The sequence below is a fragment of the Notamacropus eugenii genome, chromosome 1 (genome assembly GCF_028372415.1).
Source record: "Notamacropus eugenii isolate mMacEug1 chromosome 1, mMacEug1.pri_v2, whole genome shotgun sequence".
In the NCBI taxonomy this organism is placed as follows: Eukaryota; Metazoa; Chordata; class Mammalia; order Diprotodontia; family Macropodidae; genus Notamacropus; species Notamacropus eugenii.
The window spans coordinates 558,493,614-558,521,435 of NC_092872.1; the positions used below are offsets into that span (position 1 = coordinate 558,493,614).

Consider the following 27,822-nt stretch of genomic DNA (forward strand, 5'->3'; position numbering starts at 1 on the left):
CCAGAAGTCACAGTTTGTACACAATGGATTAAATACAAATGGAGAGACAGGTACAGAAGAGAGAAGTGATTGTTTTAAGTCATATAACTGAGTAATAGAACTAAGGCTTGACCCTGAATCTTCATGACTCTGAGACCTGTTCTTTTCCCAATACAGCATGATCTCAATCACATATGAGAAGGCAGCACAGTTTATTAATAAATTTCTGGACATGGAGTCATCAAGACCAGCATTCAAATCCTATCTCCAACACCTAAGAGCTACGTGATCTTGGGCATTCTTTAATCTCTCTGAATCTCAGGTCCTCATTTGTGAAATGATGAAGTTGAACTAAATTTAGGACCTCTAAGGTCCCTTTCAGCTCTAAATCTTTAGTTCTTCAATCCAGTATTCACATGGTCTAAATGCCTGCAGTCATAAGAATTAGAGCTAAAGGGATATTAGATCACTTTATCCTATACCTTTATTTTAAAGAAGGATAAAAAGAGGCCCAGAGAGGGGCAAAGACTTTCACTAGGTCACATGGGGAGCAAATAAAACAACAAGATTTTGAACTCAGGTCTTCAGAGTACAAATCCAGAGTTTTTTTCAACTGCCTTCCTCCACACTACCCTTACTAAAATTCATGGAATATGTTTAATTTCCAAATGAATGATACAGAGGGGGTCCTATCCAAACTATGCAACAAGAAGATAGACATTTTTTCTTTTATTTTTTAATAGCAGATATAATAATTGCTTCCCAGAACTTTGTATATTTAAAATATAGCTTGCTCCTCTTTTAGAGAATTAGACTGAATGAAAAGTCAATGTACTGACTTTAGAATCAGAGTGACCTTGTGTAAATTATTTAACTTCCTTGGGCCTAAATTTTCTTATCTATAAGGTGAGGGGGTTAGACTTTACCTCTAAGGTCTCTTCTAGCTCTAGATCTATGAGCTTATGAAAGAAGACATCTCTAACACTTGGAGTCTGATAAAGAATCTATCCTAAAAAGGCTTCTAGCCTGGAAAAAAAAAATGTTACCTGTCTCTACCATTAACTAACTGCATGGCCTTAGGCGGGTTGTTTCTACTTTCCAGCCCAAAGTTTCCTCCTCAATAAAACAATAAAGATGGACCACTTGTAAAATAATTTTAAGTACTAGAAGCAAACCTTAAAGAAAAGGAGGGGAAGGGAGAGAGAAACCTTCCATAAACTGTAATTACTTTCCTCGAAACTGGGAAGAAGAGAGGTTAATTCTTGGAAGATAGGAAGTAAAGACTAAGAAATCCTTAGAAAGATCACCAGGATTTAGAGGCCTCTAAATATGGTTCTGAAAGTGGTCACCTGGAGCTTTGGATGAAAAAAACAATACTGCCAAAAAGCCAAAAGAAAAGAAAGCCCTAGCTAGTTTAGTAAAGAAAGATTCAGACAAAAATGAAAGGTGGCTGAAGTTCAAAAAGGCTGAGGACAAAGACTCAATGAGAGAAACTCAGGGCTCCTAATGGTGACTACAGGACTCCTTCCACCCTACAATGCCTTAAGTTCCTCCAAGTCCGGCTGTTAACACTATATTGCCCTCATCAGCACTATAGATTTCACTCTCAGAGTCAAGTAAAAATTACAAAGATTGCCTCTCCTCCTTGTTTCCATAAAAGTTCCTTTCCTGTTCTAAACTGTGGCTTGAAAGGCTCAATACAACGGTATCTCCTAATATGACATTAGACTGAGCACCTCTTTCTTTTATAAAAACAAAAATACAGTACCATTTTTGATCTGTCCCAAAAGCCTAAGAAAATGTTTGCTTGATTGAAATGAAGGCAAAACTGTAACTAGGTAATTTTGTTCCCACTACCAGTACCACAAACTATATCAAGATGGGAAACCTCTTCTTGTCAGGAAGACAAAACCCTGGACAACAGAATGATGCTTCAGAGGAATCCACCACATAGGGGTGGGGGAAGGCGAAGAAGCTCACCCCAGATACCATATAGTTCCTTCCCTTGCTAACAGGAAAGGCAGTCTTGGTATAAAAGCCTCAGGAAGTCAGGGGGGCCTCACTTTAAATCTCGTTTTGTATACACACTGGACCTGACTCAAAGTCTCAGTGCCTCCAGGCAGCTCTTTTACACCTGGAGTTGCAGAGTAGTAAGAATATGCATAAATGAAGGGAACTCTCCCACTGAGATTTGCCTACCAGATTTATCCACAGATTTAGTCCCACCCACTCACTCTCCCCTTCCCCAAATTGTTGTGAATCAGGTGCCTGGCTCTGTTGTTTCTCTACTTCAGAAGGACTACAAAACTGTCAGTGCCTCTAAAATTCTGGTCCTCCCCCCAAATCAACCTCCCCATCCTACTTATATAATACTGGCACATAGTAAACACCTAATAAACACATGTTGATTAAAGGAAAGGAATCCGATTTGGCTTCTTTTGTCTCATAGTGATAACTTCTAACTAAATGTACCTTTTCCCAGAGCCAGGCTTTGTTTGTTTGGGGGTGGAGAAAACAAAGGAAATAATATTATTTTATGATCCCATGGGATATTTAAACTTACTTCAATATTACTCCCTCCTCTAACATAGATAATTCCTCTACTAATTTGATAGACAGTCTGCAAGAGTTTCCTCAGACACAAAAAAATTCATAATTTTGCAGTCAATCTGGTAATGATGCTGTCTTATTTAGGTAGGCTAGTCCTCAGACCACAGACGCAGCCTGTCAACAAGCCCACACTTGAAGCCTTTCCAACTTGGCAGGACTTTCTAGAGATTGAGTTTTGCTGGCATAGCCTTCAAGAACCCAGGGTCACCTCTATCCAAGAGGGTTTAGTGGAGGACTGGACTTATGCCATAGAAAAACTTCCATCTGCCTAAAGATGTGTTGTTTCAAATCAGAAGAGAATTAAATTCAGCTCAACTGCAAGGCCTGGAACTTAGCAGGTGCTTTGCTTCTAGGAAGTAGGACTGGAGTGTTGTCCATCTTTCCCCTTCCCCCTCTCCAAAAACGACACTGATAGACACAAAGAAGGGAGAAGGCAGCTAGGAAGCATTTTATTTTGTGTTTTCCTTTTTTTTCTTTCTGAAGATCTGTCTCAGGTGTTTTGCTATGAGAAGGAAATAAGGCAATGCAGCTGGCTACCCTTTCATAAATGAAGTGGAGGACACAGCAGGGGTTTTGCTGAAAATACAGGGGCTTAGAAACCTGGAAAAGCAGCACTCGCAGTAATTCACAGTCATTTCCTATGAGTTTGCATCCTTCACTCAGGAGATAGGACTTAGTCTCCAGCTGCAGATGATACTTTAGAAACGAGTGATGGAAAGGGGTGGGGGAGGAAGGCATAACTCCCCTTTTGTACTTGTGGGGCTGCCCTGCTACAGACTATTCATTTATTCAACAATCAACAGAGAGAATCATTGCAAATCTTGGTTGACAGGAAAGGTGAAACTACAGTGCTGATTAGGACAATGTCACAGTACAACCTGACATGAAGGAACCTTATATATGCTGGTGGAAAAAGAGACTAAGATCCAAGACACCTGGTTTTTGTTAGGCCACTAACTTATCATTTTTTCAGCACCGTGGCCAGCAAAAGAGAGCGAGGCAGAGTGGCTACGTAGTGTGAAACAAGTTCAGTCAGCACCATGGCTAAGTAAAGCAAGAGAGACAGCTGTAGCTATCTGTATTATCCTTTTTTGATATCCTGGGCCCCTTAGCACAATGTCTGGAACATAGAAAGCACTTAATAAATACTTGTTATGACCCAAGGAAAGTCTCAAAGAACCGGTATCATCTGCGATGCAGAGGGATAAACAAGAGGACAGAAATTTGTACCAGTCTCAGTCACCAGATCAGAAACTGATTTAGCCTTCTCACTAAATTATCCAGAAGTTCTGAACAAGGTTGGGTGGAGAAATAAAGAATATCACTCCTGCATTTGTATAGCATTCTTTGGTTTACACAGGACTTTCATGCATATATTATCTGATTGGACCCTCAGAACTACTTTATGAGGTAGGTAGGACATGAATTTTTAACCCTGTTTTACAGTGATGCTAAGATCCTATATGACAGCAGATTAGTCATCTTTGACCAGGAGATGTTCATAGAACCAGAGACCTCAAAAGGGATGTGCCGAAGTCAAAAGATCCATTCCTCTGTTCTAATCCAGATAGACTATGGGACTTTGGCCACATTTGGCCTTAGGTATATCACAACTTCTCTGAGCTTTAGTTTTATAATCTGTGAAATAGGGATAATATAAATGTAACTGTTATGATTAGAACACTTTGGAAATCTTAAAGCATCAAAAATGATAGATGTTACTTATTGTGATTATTCATAATAATAATGACTTTTTGGAAAGAAATTTTTACTCAATAACCTGGCTCTATTGTTTCACAATCAGGATAACCCTGACACCACGTCCCCCTGGTCATCATGTACTATAATGTACCTGGAGCATAGAGTTAAAGCAGTTCACATTTTAAGTGAGTGTCAGATCAAAATAATAAATTCATTTTAAAAGGTATTCAAAACTCAGTTGCAGTCTTCCTAATGTGTATGTGACTATTTTTGCCCAGAATATTTTAATGGCTCCCTATTGCTTACAGAATGTTTTCTTGTTTATGAAAACTATTCCTTGTTAGCACAGAGTCAGTTAAGATGACCTAGAGAGCAAGAATGAGAGTTTCCACTATTTGACAAAATCTGTTGGGGAAAATGGAAATGGGGGAGGAGAGAGTGGGGAGGGAAAGAGCTAATTTGAAATAATATTTTAAAAACTGTTAAAAATTTTACATAAAATAGGAAAAGAGCAAAATATTTTTAAATAAAACACTATATATATGTATATGTGTTTATATATATATATACATATATATATACTAAAAAAAAAAAAAAGAAGAGTATCAAGGTCAAATCAGGATCATTTCATAGTAATTAGTAGCTGATACCAGCAGTATAATGTAGTAGAAATCATGCCGGATTTGGCATCTAAGAAAATGGGTTCAAATTTTGGCTCTGCTATCTACTTGGACAAGTCACTTAATGTACTCGGGTCTTACTTCCTCATTTATAAAATGAGGATGTTAGATTAGATAATCTCCAAGGTCCTACTGAGCTCTAATAGTCTATGATTCACTTTATGTTCTTCTACAATCACAGCTTTGTAACCACTTTGAATGAAATGAAATTAAGAAAATGAACCAAGAACCATCTGGAATAGAAGAAAAATAACTTCCCAGAGCTAGCCCATGAAATGACTCCTAAGAGGAAACAGAAAAATACCTGTATATAGGCAAAGCACACCAATGTGAGTCTTTATAAAAAATATAATGACACTACCTCATACCTCTAGAACTTTTAATTTTTCAATGAGCTTCCATCTCTATCTCTATTATCTTATTTTAATCTTTAAAGAAAAAAAAAAACCCTGTGAAGAAGATCAGACAAGTATTATCTGCATCTCCAGCTGCCTGCTAGACATCTCCATCTGGAAGTCCTGCCGGCACCTCTAACTCAATATGTCCAAGACGGAAATCCTCATCTTCCTGCCTAAAACCTGCCCCTCCTCTCTATTTCTTTGTATTAGTGGGTGGCAACCAGCATCCTCCCTCAGCTACCCAGACTTAAAATCTCACCCTCCACATCTAGTCAGTTGCCAAGTATTGTCAATTCCACCTCCACAAACTTGCTCATATCTGCCCCCTTCTCTCCCCTTCTGTTGCCTCTAACTCCAATTTAGGCTTTTAAACAACTTTAACCCGGTCAATTAGAATGGCCTCTTAAATCCACTTGCCTTGTGGACTGCTAGGTGGCGCAATGGATCAAGTGTTTAGACCTGGAGTCTTGAAAACCATGAGCTCAAATCTAGTTTGAGGCATTTTCTAGCTGCGTAAGCATGAGCAAGTCATTTAACATCTATCTGCCTCAGTTTCCTCATATGTAAAATGTGGATAACAATAGCAAGTACCTCACAGAGTTGCTGTGAAAACCAAATGAGATATTATTTATAAAGTACTTTGCAAAATTTAAAGTGCTATATGAAATGCTACCTATTGTTAATTCACTAAATTAATTTTCCTAAAGCACAGATCAGACCATGCCTCTCTTCTCTACAGAAACCTTTAGCAGCTGCCTACTGTCTACAGGTAAAATACATACTTTTTAGCCTGGCATTTAAGGCATTTCAAAAACATTTATCCAGCCTAACCAAGAGCTTAACACTGAAGACAGAGCATTGGAGTTGGAGTCAAGGTGACCTAAGTTTAAACCTTCCCTCAGATTGGGTCATGACTCTGTGTAAGTCATTTAACCTCTTTCAGACTCAATTTCCTCCTGTGTAAAAATGGAGGGGTTAATAACACTTACCTCACTAAATAAATAAAATAATGTTATGTTTTGTAAACTTTAAAAGGGACCCTATAAATACTAGCTTTTATTAGTATTACTATCACCTTTCTAGTGCTTTTCATAGACTCTAAATTCCAGTCAAACTGACCGCTTCCTCACCGTCCACCTCACAATATTTTCTTGATTATTTTTCTTCCCCTTTACTCTTACGCTTGAAACCATCCTCACCAAGCCTGAACCTTCTATGTGGGCTTCCAACCTAATTTCTTCCCCTAAGACCTTGCTCTATCAGTTATTTCTACCTCACTTGAATCTTCAGTCTCTCCTTTTCCTCTGGCTCCTTTATTTTCAACCACAAATGTGTTCTGGTTTTCCCTAACCTAAAAATAAACAAATAAAAAGCCTCATACTACCGTCCTTTTTTTCCTTTCCCTGCCAAACTCCTAGAAAGTAGTCTCTACTCTCTCTAGTCTTGCTTCCTCATCTTCTACTTACTCCTCAACCCCTTGAAAACTGGTTTCCCTCTCCCCTACCACCATTTAATAGAAACTGCTCTCAAAGGTCACCACTGACCTCTTAATCCAATGGCATTTTCTAAGTGCTTATCTTTCTGTTGGATTTCTCTATTTGCTATATTCCCAGTTCTTTAACTCATGGTCACCAATACTGAACTCATAATCTTCCCTGTCCCTCTTCCCAAAACAGGCGGATTTCCCTATTTTAGGGAATGCTATGCATACTCCAAACCACAATCATCTATGGCTTCTCCCTCTCCTTTTTTCCAAATATCCAATTGATCGCCTATCCTGATCACCTTCCTATGTATCTGTTCCCTCCTTGGCATTCATCCTGCCAGTACTTTCCTGGACTATTACAATAGCTTCCTTACTGATTTCCCTCTTTCTCTTTTCTTCTACACAGCACTACCAGACTAATGTTTCTGCTTTGTTATTCCTTTACCTAAAAACGTTTAGGATCTCTCTACTGCCTCCTGAATAGAGTCTGTATGAAGTCTGGTACTCATGACCTTCCAAAATCTGGTGTCACTCTAATTTTCTAGCTTTGTCTCATTATGTTCCTCTACATATTCTATGCTCCAGTCAAAACTGAATTACTCTGCCACCCCTCCTCACTCCAAACACCCTAAGCCTTCTCCCATTTCCATGCTTTTACCTATTCTGTGCTAGGAATGCTCTCCCTCTCTCCGTCTTTGCTATTGGCTTCCTACCTATCCTTTAAATCCCAGATCAAATACCACTTTCTCCAGGAACTCTTCTCTGATCCATCCAGGTGATCTCACATAACACTTTGTTTTCAACTCTCAGATGCTGGGGTGACTAGGTGGTATAGTGGCCTGGTGTCAAGAGGACCTGAATTCAAATCCAACCTCAGACATTTACTAAATGTGTGACCCTGGGCAAGTCACTTAACCATTGTTTGCCTTAGCTTCCTCATCTACAAAATGGGGATAATAATAGTACCTACCTCGCAAAGTTGTGAGGATCAATTGAGATAATAAAATAGTGTCTGACACATTTTTGTTGTTTAGTTATTTTCAATTGCACTCAACTCTTCCTTGTCCTATTTGTGGTTTTCTTGGCAAAGATACTGCAGTGGTTTGCCATTTCTTTCTCCAACTCATTGACTGATGAGGAAACTGAGGCAAACAGGGTTAAGTGACTTGCCCAGGGTCACACAGCTAGCTAGTAAGTTTCTGAGGCCAGATTTGAACTCAGGAAGATGAATCTTCCTGACTCCAGGCCTAGCACTCTATCCACTGTACCACCCAATTGCCCACCTGACACACTGTAAGTCCTTTATAAATGTTAGCTATCATTGCCACTGATCAACCATTGTAGTGTTTTATAGTTATCTGTTTGCATTTTATCTCCCTATTAAACTGCAAGATCCATGAGAGTAAGGACCATGTTTTAATTAAAATTCTTACCTTCCCTATTGCCTAGAGCAATACTCTGCACACAACTGGTACTCCATAAAGGTGGCTGAATGAATGAATAAGTGAATGAAAAAATGAATAAATGAATGAATTAATTATTAAAAGTTGCAGGGAGGCAGATATGGACTTGATGTCAAGAAATACCTAGAGCTTGTCAAAGTCAAAATGAACTTTCTCCAGAAGTAAGAGATTTCCCTTCACCAAAAGTCATAGGATCAAAGCTCTAGTATGGGAAGGCCATTGAGTTCAATTCTCCCATTTTAGAGTTAAGGAAACTGGGGCCTAAAGAAGTTATAACTTGCCCAAGGTCACATGGGTCTTAAGCATCAGAGCCAAAGTCTGATCACAGAGCCTCTGAATTTAGAGCCAGTGGTCTTCCCACTGTACCTTCAAGTGGAAACTGGATAGCCACTTATTAGAAATTTTACAGATTCCTGTTCAGGTGTACATTGGACTAGATATCTTCTGAATTCCCCTCCACATCTGAGATTCTGTGGGTAAAAAGGCATTTTAGGAGCACTCAGACAACATCACCAAAGCAGCTAGGTGACCCTGGACAAGTCCCTTACCTCCCTGGACCTCTATTTCTTCACCTGTAAAATGAAAGGGTTCACAATCTATCCTCTGAAGTGCCTTCTAGCTTCAGATGTGTGATGTTATTGTCCTCTTCGACATATGCACAATGCTGCCCTTCCCACAACATCAAGACCTGCACCAGAGCCAGCAAACCCTTCCTTTCTATTCACAGTAGATATCTACACTAGCCCCAACAGCTTTATAAGGCCTATGTATACAGAGAAGTTTATCTTCAGAGGGGCCAACCATCAGGCAATGCATATTTTGGCCACAGCAACTTATGGATCTTCCAATAAATATTGTGATCTGGGCCAGTAAAGATAATGCCCTTACCCATGAAATTTTAGAACTTTGAAGTACTGAATAAACAGTGCTGTACATACACTCCTGGGTGGTATAAGCACTTGCATAGTGCAGGTCCTTATATTTCCATGTAAGGGAAAGTACTTTTTTTTAAAAAGATAACTTTCTATTTTCAAAGCATCGGTAAGGTGCCAAGTACCATACTGAACCGTGAATAAATCACTATCTGACTGTCAAGTTTAACCCATAGAAAAGTACATGATAAGGTAGAAACTGGGGTAGGGAGAGAGGCAGAATAGGATAAAATAGGATAAGCTTAGTGGAAGAAGGTTTCAGCAGGACAGAAAGGCTAGAAATACATGTATAATCTTTCTTATTGTTGTTCAGTCATTTCAATCGTGCCTGATTCTTCATGACCCCATTTGGGGTTTTCTTGATGAAGATCCTGGAGTGGTTTGCCTTTTCCTTCTCCAGTTCATTTTGCAGATAAGGAAACTGAGACAAACAGAGTTAAGTAACTTGCCCAGGGTCACACAGCTAGGAAGTGTCTTAGGCCAGATTTAAACCCAGGCCCTCCAGATTCCAGGGCTGGCGTTCTATCCACTGTGTCTTCCAAGATATTAAAACTTCATAGAGGAAGTTTGTCTTGAAGGAGAATTTGAAAGGTTTGGAGGGGTAGGTTTGGTAGTTGATTGGGAGTTAGGGGCTCTGGATTCTAGCTCTGCTATCACCAGCCTTTGAAGTGATAGCAATGGGCAGTGTTGTCCCTTCAATTTCCTCCTCTGTAAAATGAGGTGGAGAAGGAAATGACAAACCACGCCAGTATCTTCGCCAAAAAAAAAAACAAAACCCAGATGGGAATCACAAAGAGTCAAACATGACCAAATGACTCAACAACAATAAATGGTCCAGTTATCCAAGTCTGCGGGAACCTGTTCTCCATTCTTTTTTCTTTGCCTTTCCCTTCCCACACTGGTTTCTCCTACTCTCTCTCCCTTCTCTCCTCATTACCTTTAGGACTGAGTGCTAGACCTGTATCAGTATCTAAATGTCTGGACTTTACCTTTTTCTCCTGAAGGACCAACTCTCCCAGGCCGGCCTGGTGACCCTTTCTCTCCCTTTTCTCCAGCATCCCCTGTGAAAGAAATTCACAGACATTTAGGGAGTAACTCTAACAAGCATGGCAAAGATCCAACAACCACTGAGAGCTAGGATCCCCCACCCTCTGGCACAGGCACTCCCAAAAGGATAGACAAATTTGCACAAGGAGGTGATAAAGCCCCAGCTATCACTGACCTAAACCTTTTGAACCCTTTAGGTTCAAAAAAATCAATTGCACAAGTGCAGGATAGGGAACGCATAGCTACAGTTTATGTCCAAAAGATCTGAGAGTCTATATACTCAGTATGAGCCCATAGTGTGACACATCAACTAAAAAAAGTTAATGCAATCTTCAGTTGCATTAAGAGAGACATCTTGTTCAGAACAAGGAGGTGATAGTCCTTTGGCTCCCTCAGACCATTTCCTAAATACTCTATTCAGATTTATATGGCATCCAGCAGTAACAAACTTAAACAGAAGAAAGGACCGCTAATTCATACATAAGAATTCCTACTCTTGTGGTTTGGAATGCTGGGAACTCCAAAATGTAAGAGTATAGAGTCTGGCGGGAAGGAATTTGAGCACTCAAACCTTCTTTTAGTCAAAGTAGAGAGGTTTATTGTAATGCCAAAAGAAGGGGACAGAGTTCCTAGTGAACCTGGAATTTGATGGAGATAAGATTGATACTTACATACAAAAAGGAAAAAAAAAAAATCAGTGAAAAAATCTTGATGGGATTAGAGTGGTAAATAGCCTGGGGTGGGCCAGGTGCAGATAATGAAAGGCGTTAAATAGTTAGAGAGTCACAGTGAAAGGGTTGTTAAAAGAATTATTGAGTATCTAGGTGGGCCAGGATGATCCAGATGCCTAAAGCAAAACACCAGTGACTTGGACTGTCTGGAAAAGTTTAGAGAATGGACTCTTTCAAAGACCTCGTCTTTTCCTTTTAGGAGTCCAGGTCCCATCACCCCATCAGAAGGGGATCCTACTGATGAATGCTCCTATGGATGAAGAAAGATGTTCTGAGAAGGAAGATGGGGACCTTGTGATGGGTATGGTCTGGGGGAATTGATATTTGAAAAGACTACTCATACTACTACCTAGAGAAGAGAGAGTTGAAACTGCTATGAACAGCTGGAACCTAGAAAGTAGGAGGACTTGGATGTAGGGAAGAAATTTTTAGGCAAATGGGAAGAAGGAGGTAATCAGGAAGGTATAGATCAATAGTGAGCTGCATAATTGGGGTCATGTAACAGTGTCCTCTCTGACATCCTTAATAATTGGCTTGTTCTGGGAGTGAGGCACATTGGAAAAGGGGAATCCTTCATGCAAGCTCTACCAAGCAATAGCAGAAACTGCCTAATGGTAGAGCCCAGAATGGACACCTCAAAAGTTTTGATTGTGTAAGGAAAGGAAACACTATGTAAGTGTCAAAAACCAAAGAATGAAGGTTTAGACTAGATAGAAAGAATGAATAATGAAGAGAATGAGAGAAACCCTCTCTGAAAAGGTGTGCAAAAATGAAATTTAAAGAACTAATGAATGGGAAGAGAGGATGGGAGAATCTATTTGACTGAAAGTTCATCTGAGCTGGAAATAAGCTATAGGGTATGGGACAAATAGAAGTTGCTGAACTTAATCACCACCACCATCACTACTACAAATAAATACAGGATAGGAGCGGTACCTGTGATTTCCTTAGTATAGGGAACTCCCAGATGAGGAAAGTCTCTAATAATTCAGGTCAATAGGTTATCTGCAATTTATAGTCTTAGTCACCTAGAACACTGAGAGGATAAGTGATTTGCCCAAAGTCACATATGTAATATGTGTGTATATAATAAGCACATAATAAAAGTTAAAATACGAGTACATAAAAGGACAGAGAGCTATGAACTCAGATAAGGGAAAGGCCAAGATCAGAAAAGCCTCACTGGAGGAGGAAGCATTTCTACTAGACCTTATAGGATAAGTAGAATTTTATGAAATAGAAATTTGGGGGCAGGAGATGGTCATAATCTTGGCTTGAAGAAAAACATGGAAGCATAAGGTCAAATAAATACCTGAATCTGACACAGAATACATGACAGGGAATAGTTATAAAAGCCACCTGGAAAAAAGTAAATTGGAGCCAGATTGCAAAGAGCCTTGAATGTCAAAATATGTAAACTAGTTTTGTGGCAGATTAAAACCTTACTCCAATAACTCACTGTGGCACAAAGTTAACCCTGGGTTCTTTAGGGCAATACCATAAGCTCTTGCTTTGGGCACCTCCCAAACTGGAAAGACTTTGGGGACAAGCCTGGTTAAGTTGATTGTTTGCCTGCTGTTCAAGGACTAGCCTAATTAAGTTTGGAGAGACTCATGGCCAGGTTGTGCACAGGGGGATGAATCTCATCAGCCATAATAATTCATGAGGACTGTTAACTCAGTAGTGGAGGGTCTGTCATCTGCCTCAGTGAAGGGAGTCCCCACCCTGATGAAATAAAAACTCCTATATGAATTTTAGTATGGAATAATACATCGACCATTTGTGGGCCAAGAAGGAGATGCAATGGAAAGCTGCAGGACTAGTCCCCCAGCTGAATGAATTTGAGAATTTCCTCATCAGTTTTTTCCTCTCTACTTTGCAATTTAGTTATAATATTGCACAAAGTCACTCCTGTCATTCTGTGGCAGAGGTTGGGAAAGGATTAGAGAAGATAGCCTTCCTCCCTTCTGCTCAGTGATGCTTTGCTGATTGTTGGGAGGGAGGGACACCATCATTTAGAATTTGACTACTGTCCAGAAGGTTTTCTTTCCCTTGCTCCAATTTAAATATCAGGGTGTTCCATATTCCCAGTGTAATGCTGTATTTGCCTCTGGTTTCCCAGTAGCCCCCTCTACATTCACCAGCCAATGCCTCTGAGTTGAAAATGAGAACAGTATAATGTTCGTAATCAAGGTAATCATTGTCAGCTAAGTGAATTAATAGTAGGTCCACCTGTTCCTCCTAGCAGACTAAGACATCATAATTTTAAAGGTTCCTATAAATATACTAATGAACTCAACTCTGATATTTTCCCCTATTGGTAGTGACAAAGTTAGGTTTACCTGGAGCAACAATGCTGCTAAGTAATTCTGTATATGTGAAGAATAATAATTAGATGCAGTTAAAACCAACTTAATGCAGAATGTAACTCAGATGAATGAGCTTGAAATTCTCTATTGCAGGATGGCAGGTGGGTATTTTGTGCCATTTAGGACCTCTGAATAGTTATACAGCTCAAAAAAGATGAATAAGCCTATTTGAAAAGTTGAATCATTTGCAAAATGCTTTTTATGGGTCAATTCAACAAGCACTTGTTAAGTACCTACTATGTGTAAGGTATTGTTCTAGGCACTAGGTGGACAAAGACAAAAACACAACAGTCCCTGAGTTCATATCCTGCCATTAATTCTTACTACCTCTGTGAACCTGAGCCAGTCATTTATCTCTTTGAGCCTCAGCTTCCTCACCAGTAAAATGAAGACAAAAATGCCTTCGATATTTGTCAGGACAACTGAATGAACTAACGTATAGAAAGTGCTTTCATAAATGTCAGGAATTACTACTATTATTACTATTGTTTTGTGAGTCCCTGGGAAGGATCTCATGCATTAGACTGTGCTGTAAGCTTCCAGAAGTCTTAGGCACAGAATCTACCAAAAGGCTTGTAGGAGAATGTTTAATGTCATAGAATCAGAAACAGCTTACTGTCCTTGACGACACCTTTAGAGGCTTCCCCATTCTTTCATATGTGCCTGTGTCACATCAGCAAGAAAAGATGTATTTCTTATATAACATGCACCAAGCTGACATTAACTAGCAATGAAATTGTCCACTTGCAGATACTCACATCCTTGTAGCACTTTCTTGCCTTGACATATTGTTCTTTTTTCCAAATCTCCCATGTGCTAGCTGCCCTGAACATATGAAGTCCTTTTCAGGAAGCTCTGAAGGCCCTTTTTGACTATGGCAAAATATTGACCAGGCAGTATCCTACTGTATTGTATATTCTACTGTTCACTGCACTCTGAAAGCACTGAATATTAAACTCTCCATCCTTTGCTCCCAAAAAGTAAGCACTTTCAGTGTTCTCTTACTTTTCCAGTTACAGAGATCTAATCTCTAGTATTTTTATGCAACTGCTCCCAGACTTGGAGTTTGTTTATTTTCCAGCTCATTCTCAAATACTGAGAACTTCTCTTTGGCTTTGGATAAAATGTTTCTGAAAACTCCATCAAGTATCTCAGCAAGGCCCTGAGCTTCAGCAAAATGACTGCCCAGTGACTGCCTAGGGGAGACAGTGGGGAAGGACATGAGAATATGACTCAGTGCTGTTCCCTTTTTAAAGTCATTCTTAATCCAGTAGATTAATGATGAGCTGCTTGCCACATTATGTTTGGGAACCTCAGTTTATCTCAGGGCACAATCCCTGTTTTCACCCTCTAAATAGGAGACCCAAGATTCCACATCCCAGTTTTGCCAAAAGTCTCCATCAGTTTCTTCCTTTTACCTAGGAGTCAAAAGATTGATAGTTTCTTTCTCATTCATTGCTAGATTGGTAGAAATAATGGTACTATTTTTCTTAAGTGAAGAACCAGCACCAAGAGTTGATACTCTCCTTGAGTCTTCAAAGTGCTACTGAACACTGAACTTTCTGAATCAAAAACCTGGCATAGATGAAATTAAAATAAATGAGGGTAATGTCTCTGTGAGTTCATGGGGACTACTGGATACAAGAAAATTGGATTACATGGCCAATATGGAATAGTCTAACCATAGATGAATTCTTACCTCATATCATTCACTCAAACATTTAAGGGTCTACTATGCTTAAGACAAGACACTGATTCTGGGTACCAATGTAGATGTAAAGAAAAAGAAAACACACTTCCTGGCCTCAGAGAGTTCTTGATCTAGTAAGAGATTGGATAGGTATACAAAATAGTTAGAAGGTGACATGTAGGAGGTAGGAGGGGGAATGGCTAAAGGAAAAGTTCCCTGGATATGGAGGCAGAGGACCTGAAATCAAATGTTAGCTTTGCCAGTTACCACCTGTGTCATTTTAGGAAAGACATTTAACTTTCTTAGGTCTCAGTTTCCTCTCATGTAAAATTGGTAGATTGAACTAGATGACTTCTAAGATCCCTTTCAGTTCCAAAACTATGAACCTCTGATTCTATGTACTATGTGGGCAGTAAAAATAATAAATGTTGTAAGGTGGCCATGAAAGGCTGCAGGATGGAAGGAGTATTTGTGCTGGACCTAAAATAGGATGTCAAGAGGCAGAGAAAGGGAGGGTGAGGAGATGAGAAAACAGAAGACCAAAGGTACTAGGGAACAATCTAGTTTCCTAGATGAAAGTGGGAAACAGAGCCAACAAAGGAGCCAAAGAAGTGGTTTGGTTCTCTTCCTACATCCCTGTATTGTGCAGTATCACAGATTCCAGGCAGAGAGAAAGTTTCAAGAAGGATAGAAAGGTTAATAGCATCTAACGCTATAGAGAAGTCAAGGAGTGTGAGGACCAAGAAAAGTAAAGATGAGCTAAGAGTCTGAGATTTGTTTCACATGACCCTTCAGAAGAACATTTCATGATCTCCATTGCATATTAGTCTCCCTGAAGAAACCATGAATGATAGAAAATGAGAGCCCCCTTTCATGGATTCTTGATCTGTCAGATTACCTTGGAAATGCCAATGGAAAGCCAATAAAGCCAAAGAGGTATATGTTATTTATACACTATGGTGGCGTGTCAGCAATTTCATTAGAATAACCACAGCATTAGAAATTTAAAAATAATAAATTATGCTTAATATTTAAAAATTAGCACTGATCCACAAACCCAACATCAAAAAGAAATGGGATTGGACCTAAAACAAAAGAGAACAAGAAGATAAGATTTTAGATCTCTGTTGAAGATGTAACACTACAGTACTAGTAGTATTCATAAACTTAAGAGCTGGAAGTCTCATTAAAGATTACCTAATTCAAGAGTTCTTAATTGTTTGTGTGTGACATGAAACCTTTTGGCAGCCTGGTGAAGCATACAGCCCCCTTCTCAAAATAATGTTTTTAAATGCAAAAAAATAAAATATATAGAATTACAAAGAAAATGAATTATATTGAAATAATTACCAAAATGTTTTTAAAAAACAAGTTCACAGACCCAAGTTAAGAACCACTGAATTCTAGTCTAATGACCTCATTTTATAAATGAAAAACTGGTAAAGTGATTTTCCAAAGATTGAGAAGGTAGTTAAGAGCAATCCAGTCTATGGATCCAAATCTAGGTTTATTAACACTATAACACATTGAATCACCATAAAATAGACATTTCATAAATGTTTGTTGGTAGATGTCCTCTGAGAGTTGTTATGACTGAAAATTAATTTATTTTCTAGCCAGTGCTCTTCACGTTTAGTCAAATGAATGAACAAAAAAAAATCATTGATTCAGTGTTCAAATGTGCCAGGCCCGGTGCCAGCTCCTAGTAATACAAATACTAAAGGGAGAGTTACACTTGTCCTTGGTAAGCTGGACCTATCCTTGCATGACAGACCCTTAATTTAGGTTTTTAAACCAAAGACATTTCTCTCTTGGTAGAATCTGTTAGTATGCTTATGCTTTTCTGGCATCCAGAGTCACTTCTAGTCTATGATGAAGCATCAGATGAAGTCTTAAATGGAAGAATCTATTTTCATTTGAATAAAAATGTTGAGGGAAAAAGGGATGCACAGGTATGACTTATTCCAGTCCTTGCGAGGGATGACCCCATCCCCTCCAATTCATTCAGTGATAGCCCTACACACAGAGATACACCCAGAGCCTGGAGGAAGTTCACCTTATCTGCCCAGTCCCCAGAGCTCTGCAGATACCAGGTGTCTGGTTCCAGAGTGCTTGAGGACCACTTGAAAAGAAAACCCCAAGACAACTGCCCAAGCAGAGGGTGAATCAAAGAGAAAGAAGAGATTGCTATGTTACCTTTAAGGCCTGGGACAAGAATCTGGACAGAGCAGGCCTCTTCTGCAAGATGTTGAGGCGATCCAGATCTTAGCAAGGACAGGAAGACCAAGCTAATTAGAGTCCCCAGGAAAACCAGATCTCTCTTCATAATGAGTATTTGCAGGTCATTGACTCCTAAATAAAAGAATGGATAAACAGTTATGGGAAGTCTTTAAAACAAAAAAAGGAAAACGACAAAAAAAAAAAAATGAACATCTCTTTACCCTGCCTGTACTTTTGGCCAGAAGTTCTTCAGATGAAAACCATCATAACTGGTAGTGGATATCTGTGACTGTCCACTATGATTTTTATTGCCCTTATCGCTTATTTTGTCTCTGTGTAGTTCAGTGGAAGGATGGAGTTGGGAATCTCCTATACTTGGGAGTGAGGGGGGAGGGGATGTCAGGGTACAGTTAGCAGGAGAGAGGGATTTAAATTCCTTCTCTGATAGTGGCTAGCTTTGTGATCACAAATAATACATTTTACCTCTTCAACCATCAGTTTTCTCTCCTATAGGAAGAGAATGATGATATCTCCACTACTTGTGTTATAAGGTTATTGTAAAGAAAGTGCTTTGTAAACCTTTGTAAACCTAGAAATGGTACTGTTTTTCTTAACAGTCAATTTTTCATTAACATTCTTGTCTCTTTAATTAGACTATAAGCTCCAGAAGAAAAAAGACTTTCCTTTCTTTGGTAACCCTCCCTTCCTAATACCCAGGGACTCAATAAGAATTAATATATCAAAAAAAAAAAAATCCAGCAAGCATCCACTACAGGGCTTTAATGTTTCTACTTATTTGTAAGGAGAAAAACTGAAGACTTAATTTATCACAGACTCTTAGAGTGGGAAGAGACCATAGAGGTCATCTAGGTCAGCCTCCTACCCCATGAAGGGATATTGTTTAAATCTCTCCATGGTGGTGAATCAAGAACTCAGAAGAAGGTGTAGGTGACAGAGAACACACTGCCCTTATAATATAAACTTGGCAAGCGCAAACTTCTGAACATTCTCTGTTGCAAGTACCCCTATGTCATCAATCTAATTTTTTCTAGCAAGCAGCATGAAGAGTATCCATTAAGAGTACCCATTTGCAAATCTTGTCATAGTCCTCATGAAGCTCAATCTTGGCCAATGGCTACTAATGGCTTCAGTCCCTTAAAACCTGAGTTAAAATGTTGGAGCTTTGTTTCTCCTTTTCCTCACCAGCCTCCTGACAGGCAATGGCCTTTCACAGGCTGACTTACAGGACTTTCAGTGGAGAAAATGTCTACACAGAATCTTTATTTCTCTCTCTCTCTCTCTCTCTCTCTCTCTCTCTCTCTCTCTCTCTCTCTCTCTCTCTCTCTCTCTCTCTCTCTCTCTCTCTCTCTGTCGATGAGTCTCTATCTCTCTCTGTTTCTGTGCGTGTGTGTGTGAGTATGTATTTCTCCTCTCCTTTTCCCTCCCCACCCCCTCTTCTCCCCTTCACTGTCTCCCTCTTTCCCTCCCTCTTTTATTCTCTGCTAAACAAGGTCACAGGGTTTTGACAGAGTCCCCAGGCCTCCTGTCTTGGGACCTTCTGACTAGCTCAAAGAATTCCAGTCACTGGGAAAATATGCAATTTCTGATTCCCAAATTTTTGTTTTAATCACTCACCACTCAATCTCTTGCCAACTATGCTACTTAAAGACTCTTGTAACTGAAAAGATGCTTCAATATATCTATCCAACCAAAGATAGACTGGCCTTGGCGTCAGTAATAATAGCTTGTTTTTATATAACACTTTACAGTTTATTTATAACAATAATTTACATAACTATGGGGCTTTAAGATTTACAAAACACTTTATCATCAAAACCCTGTGATGTGCTAGTATTATTTGCCCCATTTAACAGATGAGGAAACAGGCTTTAAGAGTTAAGTAATTTGCTCATGGTCAGCAATGTACTTTGCTCACAACTGAGTTAGGTATTTCAAGGATTATTATCTCCATTTTAAAGATAGAAAAATTAAGACTTAGGGAGGTCTAATAATGGCTAGTCCAAGGTTGCAGGTCTGGTACAGAGCAGAACCAGTACTCAGACTCTTGCCTCCAGACTCCAGATCCACTGTGCTTCACTGCCTCAGACAGTAAGGATTTAAGGAGTATCTTCTGTCCAGGAAGCAAGTCCCATTCTCCAAAGTGTGTGGTAATTTTGAAATCATTTCTCAGAGTCTAAAAAAGAGATTTACCTATTAATGAAAAAATGCCTAAGAGACCAAGTAAAGATTACTCTCTTAATATTGTCCATCTTGAAAGTTAAATATTAAGTGTTGACAAAGGTTAAAGGAATGATGACTGAGAGACAGGGAGGATGAGAGAACAAAAGATCTTGAATGAGCTCACATGAATGGCTGCTTCAGAAGCTAAAGGAAAGGAAAAGTGGAAACCTTGGGGTTACAAAGGACTTAGCTTAGCTTAGAGGGGAATCTAAATTTTAGGTGATTTTTGACTTAACTTTGCAAAAATGAAGAAATACAAAAAAAGAAAAAGAAAACTTTTTACCTCTGGGGTTTTGAGCCTCTTAAAAAATATATTTAAAAGCTATAAAGAATAAGGAAGCTGGGGTGAGCTAAGGTTAAATGAAGACTTTGGAGTCTCCATATTTGAATAACAAGCAGGATTTTCTCTGCTAAGAGCCTGTACACTCTGTTCCCCAAGCCCAGATTTCTTCTCCTGGCAGAGAATGCTTGGGCTGGGGAGGAGTGGGTGCCTTTGAGGTATGCAGATGTCCTTCCCTCTCACACACAAGGGAGCTCGCCTGATGAAAGTGAGAAGATTAGCAGCAATAGAGAAGCACAGATCCATGAGCTGCAGATGAATAAACAAGATGTCTAAATGGATATGATCAGAAGCTTAGTCAAATCATTCTAGCATCAGAAGCTTTGAAAAATCAGAAACATTAGTCATTTTAAAAGTGGATACAAGCCTGAAAAAACAGGGAGCTGAAAGCATTTTGTGAAAGTGAGGTCAAGGAATAGATTTAGATTTGTCTAATAAGACAAAATTTCACCACAGCAATCTCAAGTGTCTGTATCAAGAAAACTTTAGAATATAAAAGCCAGATGGATGAATGTGTGATTCTCATACTTTGGCTCAACAAGGCCAAACTATTCTGGTGATGAAAAATACAAAACACTTCATGGTGATTTTCTCAATCCTTTACAGAAGATCAGTTCACAAGCTTTTCAACAAGCACTGTGTCATGTGCTTAATACTCTCATAGGTGGTCTGAGAGAGGCTCATAAGATCATAGGATCATAGCTCAAGAGCCAGAGCCTACCTCAGAAGCCATCTAGTCCAACTCCTGAAATGGTCAGAGGAAGAACTTCTGTCCCAGAAAAGGGAAGAGGCAATTCAAACAATAAAATAAATAACATATAAAATTTTAAATCAATAAATCTTATTGAATCCATTGAAAAAGGAAGTAACATTTGACCTGGAAGGTTGAGTGAAATTTCAATAGAGATGTGCTTTCCATTTATGAGCACATATACTAAGATAAGAACATAAGGGACAAATCAAGGACACTGGAACTAGACCTCTTTGGTTGAAGCATAACTAATCAGCAAATGCCTAGTAAGTTTTTAGCATGTGCCAGGCACTGTGCTAAGTGCTAGGATTTTTTAAAAATGCAAAAAAAAGTCCAGTCCTCAAGAAGCTTACATTCAAATAAAGAAGACGAGATATATATATATATATAATTGATACATGTAAGGTAAATATGAAATACATAGAAGTGTAAGAGAGGAAGGCACCAGCAGCTTCACATAAAATATGTGATGAAGAGGAGTGAGAGAGAAGGCTGAAGAGGTGGGTTGGGATCAGATTGTTTCAGGCCTTGTACACCAAGCTATATACCATGAATTTCATTCAGTAGGCATTGATAGTTTTTGAAAGAAAGAATGACATGATCAGAGTTGTGCATTAGGAAGATTACCCTGAGAGTATGAAAAATGGATTGAAGAGGGAGAAGACACTAGAGGCTGAGAGTCTAGTCAAGAGGCTACTATGATAGTTAGGTCTTCATTTCCTTTTACCTGAACTAGGATAGTAGCAGCGGGAATGGAAAGGAGATAAAGAATGCAAGAAATATTGCATCAACAGGACTTGGAGACTGATATAGAGGATCGACTGAACAAGAGTCAAAGAGAGCTTTTGTAAAGCTCATGTCCCTGGGAAGAGGATGGTGTCCTTAAAAATAGGGAAATCAGGAAAAGAGGTCAGTGTTGGGGAAAGGATAACATGCCCCTTCAAGGAAACTTACTCCCTTTAAGTTGGAGAGAGTAAACATATACAGGAGGAAACAAGTGAAGATTCCTCACAAAGCTACACATTCAAGTGTTCCTACCTACAAAGAGGAGTACACGAGCACAGAAGGGATTTAGAATTTTTTCTTCAAAAGGCTTCAAAAGGCAGCATGTTATGGTGGAAGCAATCCTGATCAATCTACAAACTGCAAAGCCCGGGATCTGCCCTGGCTTTGTCATGCTCTCACTGTGAGGGCCTAGACAGTTAACTTGACCTCTCCAGAACTTATCTTTTCCACTCGTAAAACAGGCTGATGATTCCAGAAACATGCTACCTACCCCATGAAAAAGAGGAAATGGATTCAAGATTCAAAATGGGACATACATTTTTGGACATGGTCAATGTGGGAATTGGTTTTGCTTAACTATGCATACTTGTATGCCCAAAGGGCTACAAAAATGTGCATACCCTTGACCCAGCAATATCACTTCTGGGACTGTATCCCAAAGAGATCACAGAAATGGGAAAGGGTCCCATATATACAAAAATATTTATAGCAGCTCTCTTTGTGGTGGCCAAGAACTGGAAATCAAGGGGATGCCCATCAATTAGGGAATGGCTGAACAGGTTGTGGTATATGAATGTAATGGAATACTATTGCCCTATAAGAAATGATGAACAGGAAGCCTTCAGAGAGGCCTGGAAAGACCTACATGATCTGATGCTGAGCGAAAGGAGCAGAACCAGGAGAACTTTGTACACAGCAACAACCACAGTGTATGAGGACTTTTTCTGGGAGACTTAGAGCTTCATTGCAATGCAAGGACTTAAAAAATTCCCAATGATCTTTTAAGGCAAAATGCCTTCCACATCCAGAGAAAGAACTATGGGATTCCATCTCAGATTGCAGCAGATCATTTTCTTTTGTATTACGTTTTGGTTTGTTATATGATTTCTCCCATTCATTTGAATTCTTCTGTACAACATGACTAAGGTGAAAATGTATTTAATAGGAATATATGTGTAGAACCTACATAAGATTGTACACCATCTCAGGGAGGGAGTGGGGAGGAGGGGAGAAGAAGGGGGAGGGTGGGGGGGAAAATTAAGATATATGGAAGTGATTGTAGAACACTGAAAACAAATAAAATAAATTTAATTTTAAAAACTATGCATACTTGTCAAAAAAGGGGGGGGGTTGGTTTGGTTTTGTTCAGTGGAGATGGGGGTGGGGGTAAGAAAATAAAAGCTTGTTATTGAAAAAAATGAAAATAAAATAAAAGGATGGGACTAGATGATTTCTAAGGTCCCTTCCAAGCTCTAAATCCTTCAATCTTATATCCAGATGATCTGTAAAGTCCCTGCCTTCCAGCTGTCTATGACTCCCAGGGACTAACTTGGTCAGTTGATTTTGTTAATTTCTTTTTCTTTGATACAAATTAAAGTCTCAAGGAGTACCCTCCTTATACTGGGGTAGGTAATTTCCAGAAATGATTGTAATGCAAGAACATCAATATAAGTGTATTTTTTTTTTAAGAAATTGTTTATAACTCTAAAGAAAGGCCAGGATAGTCAAGAATTAAAATCTTTGAAACTGACCATCCCAGAAACCAATAGCTAATGTCAATTATTTTGGTTTTCATGATAATCTTCAAGTAACTCAGTTTTCCTCCCAAAGAACTAGGAAAGGTAGAAGCTTTATTCAATAAACCTCCAAGGCAAGTAGTAAACACAGCAGAGTGCCTCACAGAATACACCCTTCTGAGGAGCTGGAAGAAAACTTGTATGACTTACTCACTGTCCCACAAGACCTCAGGGAAACTGTGGAGACTGGAAAGCCTTACCTTGCTGTTCTACAACCCTACTCCTCCATGATGCACCATACTCTATGTACTCTGTTCTCCTCTTCCTAGGGTTTTTCTTGCTTTTAGGTAAATAATCTTCAATAAAGTATTTGGAGGCAGTAGCAGTAGCACAGTGGAAAGAGCTCTTGATTTTGAGTCAGAGGACCTGAGTTTGAATTCCACCTCTGCCATTTGTTATCTGTATAACCTTGGGCAAGTTACCAATCTGTCTGCACCTCAGTTTCCTCATCTGTAAAATAAGGGATTTGAACTTAATGACCTTTATAGTTCCTTTGAGCTTTAAATATATCATGGTTTAAGATATTACCTTTAAACAAAAAAAAGGCTTTAGGTAATGATTGGATGTCTAATGGCAGACCTTTAGACCTAAGGTGATTGGGAATTTTTTTTTGGAGGGCAGGTAGAAGTGAAAGAGGGATTTTAGGGATATGAAGGACAGTAAGATGGTGTATTACAAAAAGCATTGCAATTAGAGTTAGAAGTTCTGGGTTTGACCCATGCCACCATGGTTAAATCATTTAACTTCTCTGAAGTCACTTGACTCAACTATAAAATGGAGAAAATTACTTATATTTATATCATCCTCATTTACATAGTAATCTAAGATTTCTAAAGCACACTCCTCAAATCACCCTTTAATGTAAATATTATTTTCCTTGTTTTACAAATGAAGAAACTGAGGCTGAGAGCAATTAAATTATTTGCCCAAGATTACAGAGTTAGGTTTCAGAGCTAGGATAGTACATGCACTGCCCTGCCTCACAGAGGTAGTGTGAGGAAAGCACTATAGAAATATTATGGGTTTCTTTAGTATTTTTAGTCCTGGTGAACCCCAAGCCACAACTGTAGGCGGATACCTATCATATCTAAGTTCAAAGACTTTCTTACTGAGTAAATTACTCGGGATTTTGTATTCCCAAAGCTTAGCACAATGTTTGGCATCTAGTAAGTGCTTATTTAGTGCTTTTTCATTCATTCATTAATCATAGACTGAAGACATAAATTTTTATGTCATTTCTAAAACTGACATTGAAGTTCCCTCCTAAGAATAAAAATTCTAGCAGATGAAGTGACTATAGATGGTGAGGCAGCCAGGCTTTCTAACTCTCTCCCTGTTCATAGGCCTAAGCAGAAGCTTAGAGAAAACTACCACCTTTGCTGAAAAGAAAGGGGTCCCCCAGAGAAAGACAGCATGGAATGGCACAACTAAAACTATGGCCCCAAGGAAGCCAGTTGGGGAAAAAGGGGAGAGCTGACTGAAATCCATTCTCTCAGTTCTTACTACCAACTTGCTGAGGCAAAAGAATGCAGTGTTATAATCTAAACCAGTTCTGTCATACATCACACACACACACACACACACACACACATATATATACCACTAACACCCCAAACATCATCCTTATCTCTCCCAGTAGGGGTTAACAAAGATCAATCCCTTCATCTCAAATGGGGGAGGTTAAAAAAAAAGCAAACTATGAAAATCTTCTTGAGGTAGTTGGGAGAGAAAGAAATTCTAATTCTGAATAGCTGGCCAGGAGATGTTGTAAGAATGAATGAGACCATGAATAAAAAGGTCCTCCTTGGTCCCAGAGAAAAGGCACTACTATATTATTATTGAATTTCTACCACAGGACTCAGCATTTTTATACGTGCCATAAATATTTCGTCAGTGGTCATTTCAGAAGGTGGATTGGGAGCTCAGTTGGTGAATTCCCAGCTCATAATTTTCCCTCCTGTGGCATTTGTGTAAAACCAAAGCATCACAGATCTCAGCACCAATTCTGGGACAAAAACCTTTTCCACATTTTCTAAAGCCCTCAAAACATAGGTCAAGATAAAAGGAGCAGCCATGCTTTTCCAATTACCTATGCCAAGCTTTAAGCAACCATCAGTTTATCCTCTCAGCTTTCATTCTAAGGCTATGGTGTGCTCTCTTTCGGAAATTGTTTTATTCCCTTAATCTCAACATAACTCCAGAAAACCATTTCGCCGCCCCAGATTCCCCAGCCAATCCATAATTCATCATTACATATATGTTCTTGCTTATGCTTTCGCCCTACAAATCGGGAGCCCTTCTATGAATCATACTTCACTTCAGTTTCAATGACATAGTCCTCCCCAGATTGTATTTTATCCGAGCATAACTTTACTTCTGCATGAAATTAGGACAGGATGATTTTTCCTCCCTTCATTCCAACTTTAAGTACTATATAAAATAACCCCATTGGGGAGGATAAAGCCTCCTCCTTTCCTCTTGGCACCCTGCATCCCATCCTTCCACCACAATTTGCACTTCTATAGCTAGGGTCATAGAATGTTAATACTAGAAGGGGTGTTAGTGCTAGAAGGGATGTTGTTAGCACTAGAAGGCATCTTGGTCATCATTCTAGTCCAATTTTCTCACTTCACAAGTGAGGTTACTATACCCAGAGTGGTCAAAAGCAATTGCCATACAAGTAATTGCTGGTAGAGTCAATACTACAAAGAACCCAAGTATCTCTTGCCTCCTAATCCAATGCTCCCTTCATTACATCACACAGACCCCTCAACTATTTTTGAAAAGCATTATTGATAATTTACTAGGGATTATTTTTTCAGCCCCACCAGACTTTCAATCAATGAGCAAATTAAATTGGGACATATCTTTATATTGGAAATATATATATGCATATATATACACAGATGCATATATGTGCATATGTATTTGTGTGTATATAACATATATTAGGATATATATGTATGTGTATACACACATGTGTATACACATACATATAACCAGTTCTAAAGACTCTTAATATAGTTCTACTACTTTCTGTGACATTGGGCAGATCACTTCCCCTCTCTGGGTCTCAGTTTCCTAATTTGTAAAATAAAGGCAAATCACTTAAACCTCTGAACTTCCATGAAATTATTCATCTATAAAAGATGAATAAATAGTTATTGTGAAACTTAAATGAGATCATGTACAAGTGCTTTGCAAATCTTAGAGGATTATATAAATGTAAGCTATTGTTATTTTTCTAAGGTCCTTTTCTGCTCTAATATTCTCAAACACAAAGTTCTGTTCTTTCCTCACTTTGGTAGAGATATTTCCAAATGAACCAGTCATTCTTTCTAACCAATTTTTAAAAATAAACCTTAAAGTATTATTTTTTAAATGTGAGTTGTAATTGCTGTTGTTGTCTTCCCAAAGGGGGTATTCTTTGAAGGTTTCACCCTTAGGTTATCTAGCCAAATTCACTGAAAAATCCCAGGAAACAAATCCCTTCATTTTTTTGAGAAATTAGTTCTTATGCTATAGTCGAAAAAGACTTCTGTCTTTTATTTTCATAAGATCTACCTCATGTTCAGGCATATCTCTTCCCCCCTACCATTATTTGGGTTTGGATTACCATTTTCAGTGCCCCATTGAAGTTTGAAATGTTGGCTGGATAGCTTATTCCTTTTAGGTATAAAAAGTATAAAGTTTCAGTCTTTCCTACCTTAGGCTCGCTGGGTGAAGAAGGGGGCCTCCTGACCATTGCCTGCCTGCGGGGACACTGCACCAGGGAACCTCATCGCTGCTGTTTACAGAAGCCTGGCGGTCTTAAATTGGGAGCACTGGTGCCTTCTGCTTTCAAACAGTTCAGCAAACCAGGCAGATCAGTTGCAAGTGTTATCTGTAAACAGCTTCCTGTTTGAAATAGATCAGCTGTCCAGCCCGGATAATAATTAGGAGGAAAAAGTGTGGGAAAGTTGAAAACATGATGTCAGGGTTCTCATTACAGTCATGTAGATGGCCCTGTTGGAGAATCCCTTTTTAACCCTTTAGCAGTAACTGTGATCACAAAAACCCTACAGCATTTCAGAAGATCACATATAGACCAAAAGTTAAATAGGACCTGGGGACCAAACTTCTCATTTCACATTTAAGGAAAATGAGGGTCTAGGAGACTAAGTGACTTGCCCAAGGTCACATAGGAAGTAAGATGACAGTTTCTATTTTAACCCAGATTCTACTAATAGGCTAATACCCCAAGGATGTCATTGATTTAAAAAAAAAATAAGAAAGAAAAGATGTCATTTATACCACAATATTTATAGTAACTTTTTGTGGTAACGGAATTGGAAACAAAGCATATGTCCGTTGACTGGGGAGTGGCTAAACAAATTATGGTGCATGAATGTAATGGATTATTACTTTGATATACCAAACAATAAACATAAATGCAGAGGACCAGGGAAAGTGTTCTCAGTAATTCAAAAAGCATTTACTAAGTGTCTAGTACAGGAAGGTACCATACTAAGCACAGGAGGATACAAAGGCAAAAGCAGTCCTGGTTCTCAAGTCCACGGCTAATGGGGGAGATATCATGCAAAAATCACATCTGTACAGATG

General features: G+C 39.0%; 1 protein-coding gene across 4 annotated transcripts in view; it reads right to left on the reverse strand.

The window, feature by feature from the left end:
- The window catches only part of COLEC11 (collectin subfamily member 11), a 65,585-nt gene extending 38,452 nt beyond the window's left edge, over positions 1-27,133 (reverse strand). For 2 of the 4 annotated variants that reach the window (XM_072634305.1, XM_072634304.1), the window contains exons 1-3: positions 26,927-27,133; positions 17,283-17,438; positions 10,239-10,310 (exon numbers count right to left, since the gene is read on the reverse strand). In XM_072634305.1, coding sequence (XP_072490406.1) covers positions 10,239-10,310; positions 17,283-17,412 — 202 coding nt within the window. In that variant the 5' untranslated portion in view covers positions 17,413-17,438; positions 26,927-27,133. The remainder of the gene's footprint in view (positions 1-10,238; positions 10,311-17,282; positions 17,439-26,926) is intronic. The other 2 variants (XM_072634307.1, XM_072634306.1) reach the window with 1 other exon arrangement.
- Positions 27,134-27,822: the final 689 nt, after the last annotated feature.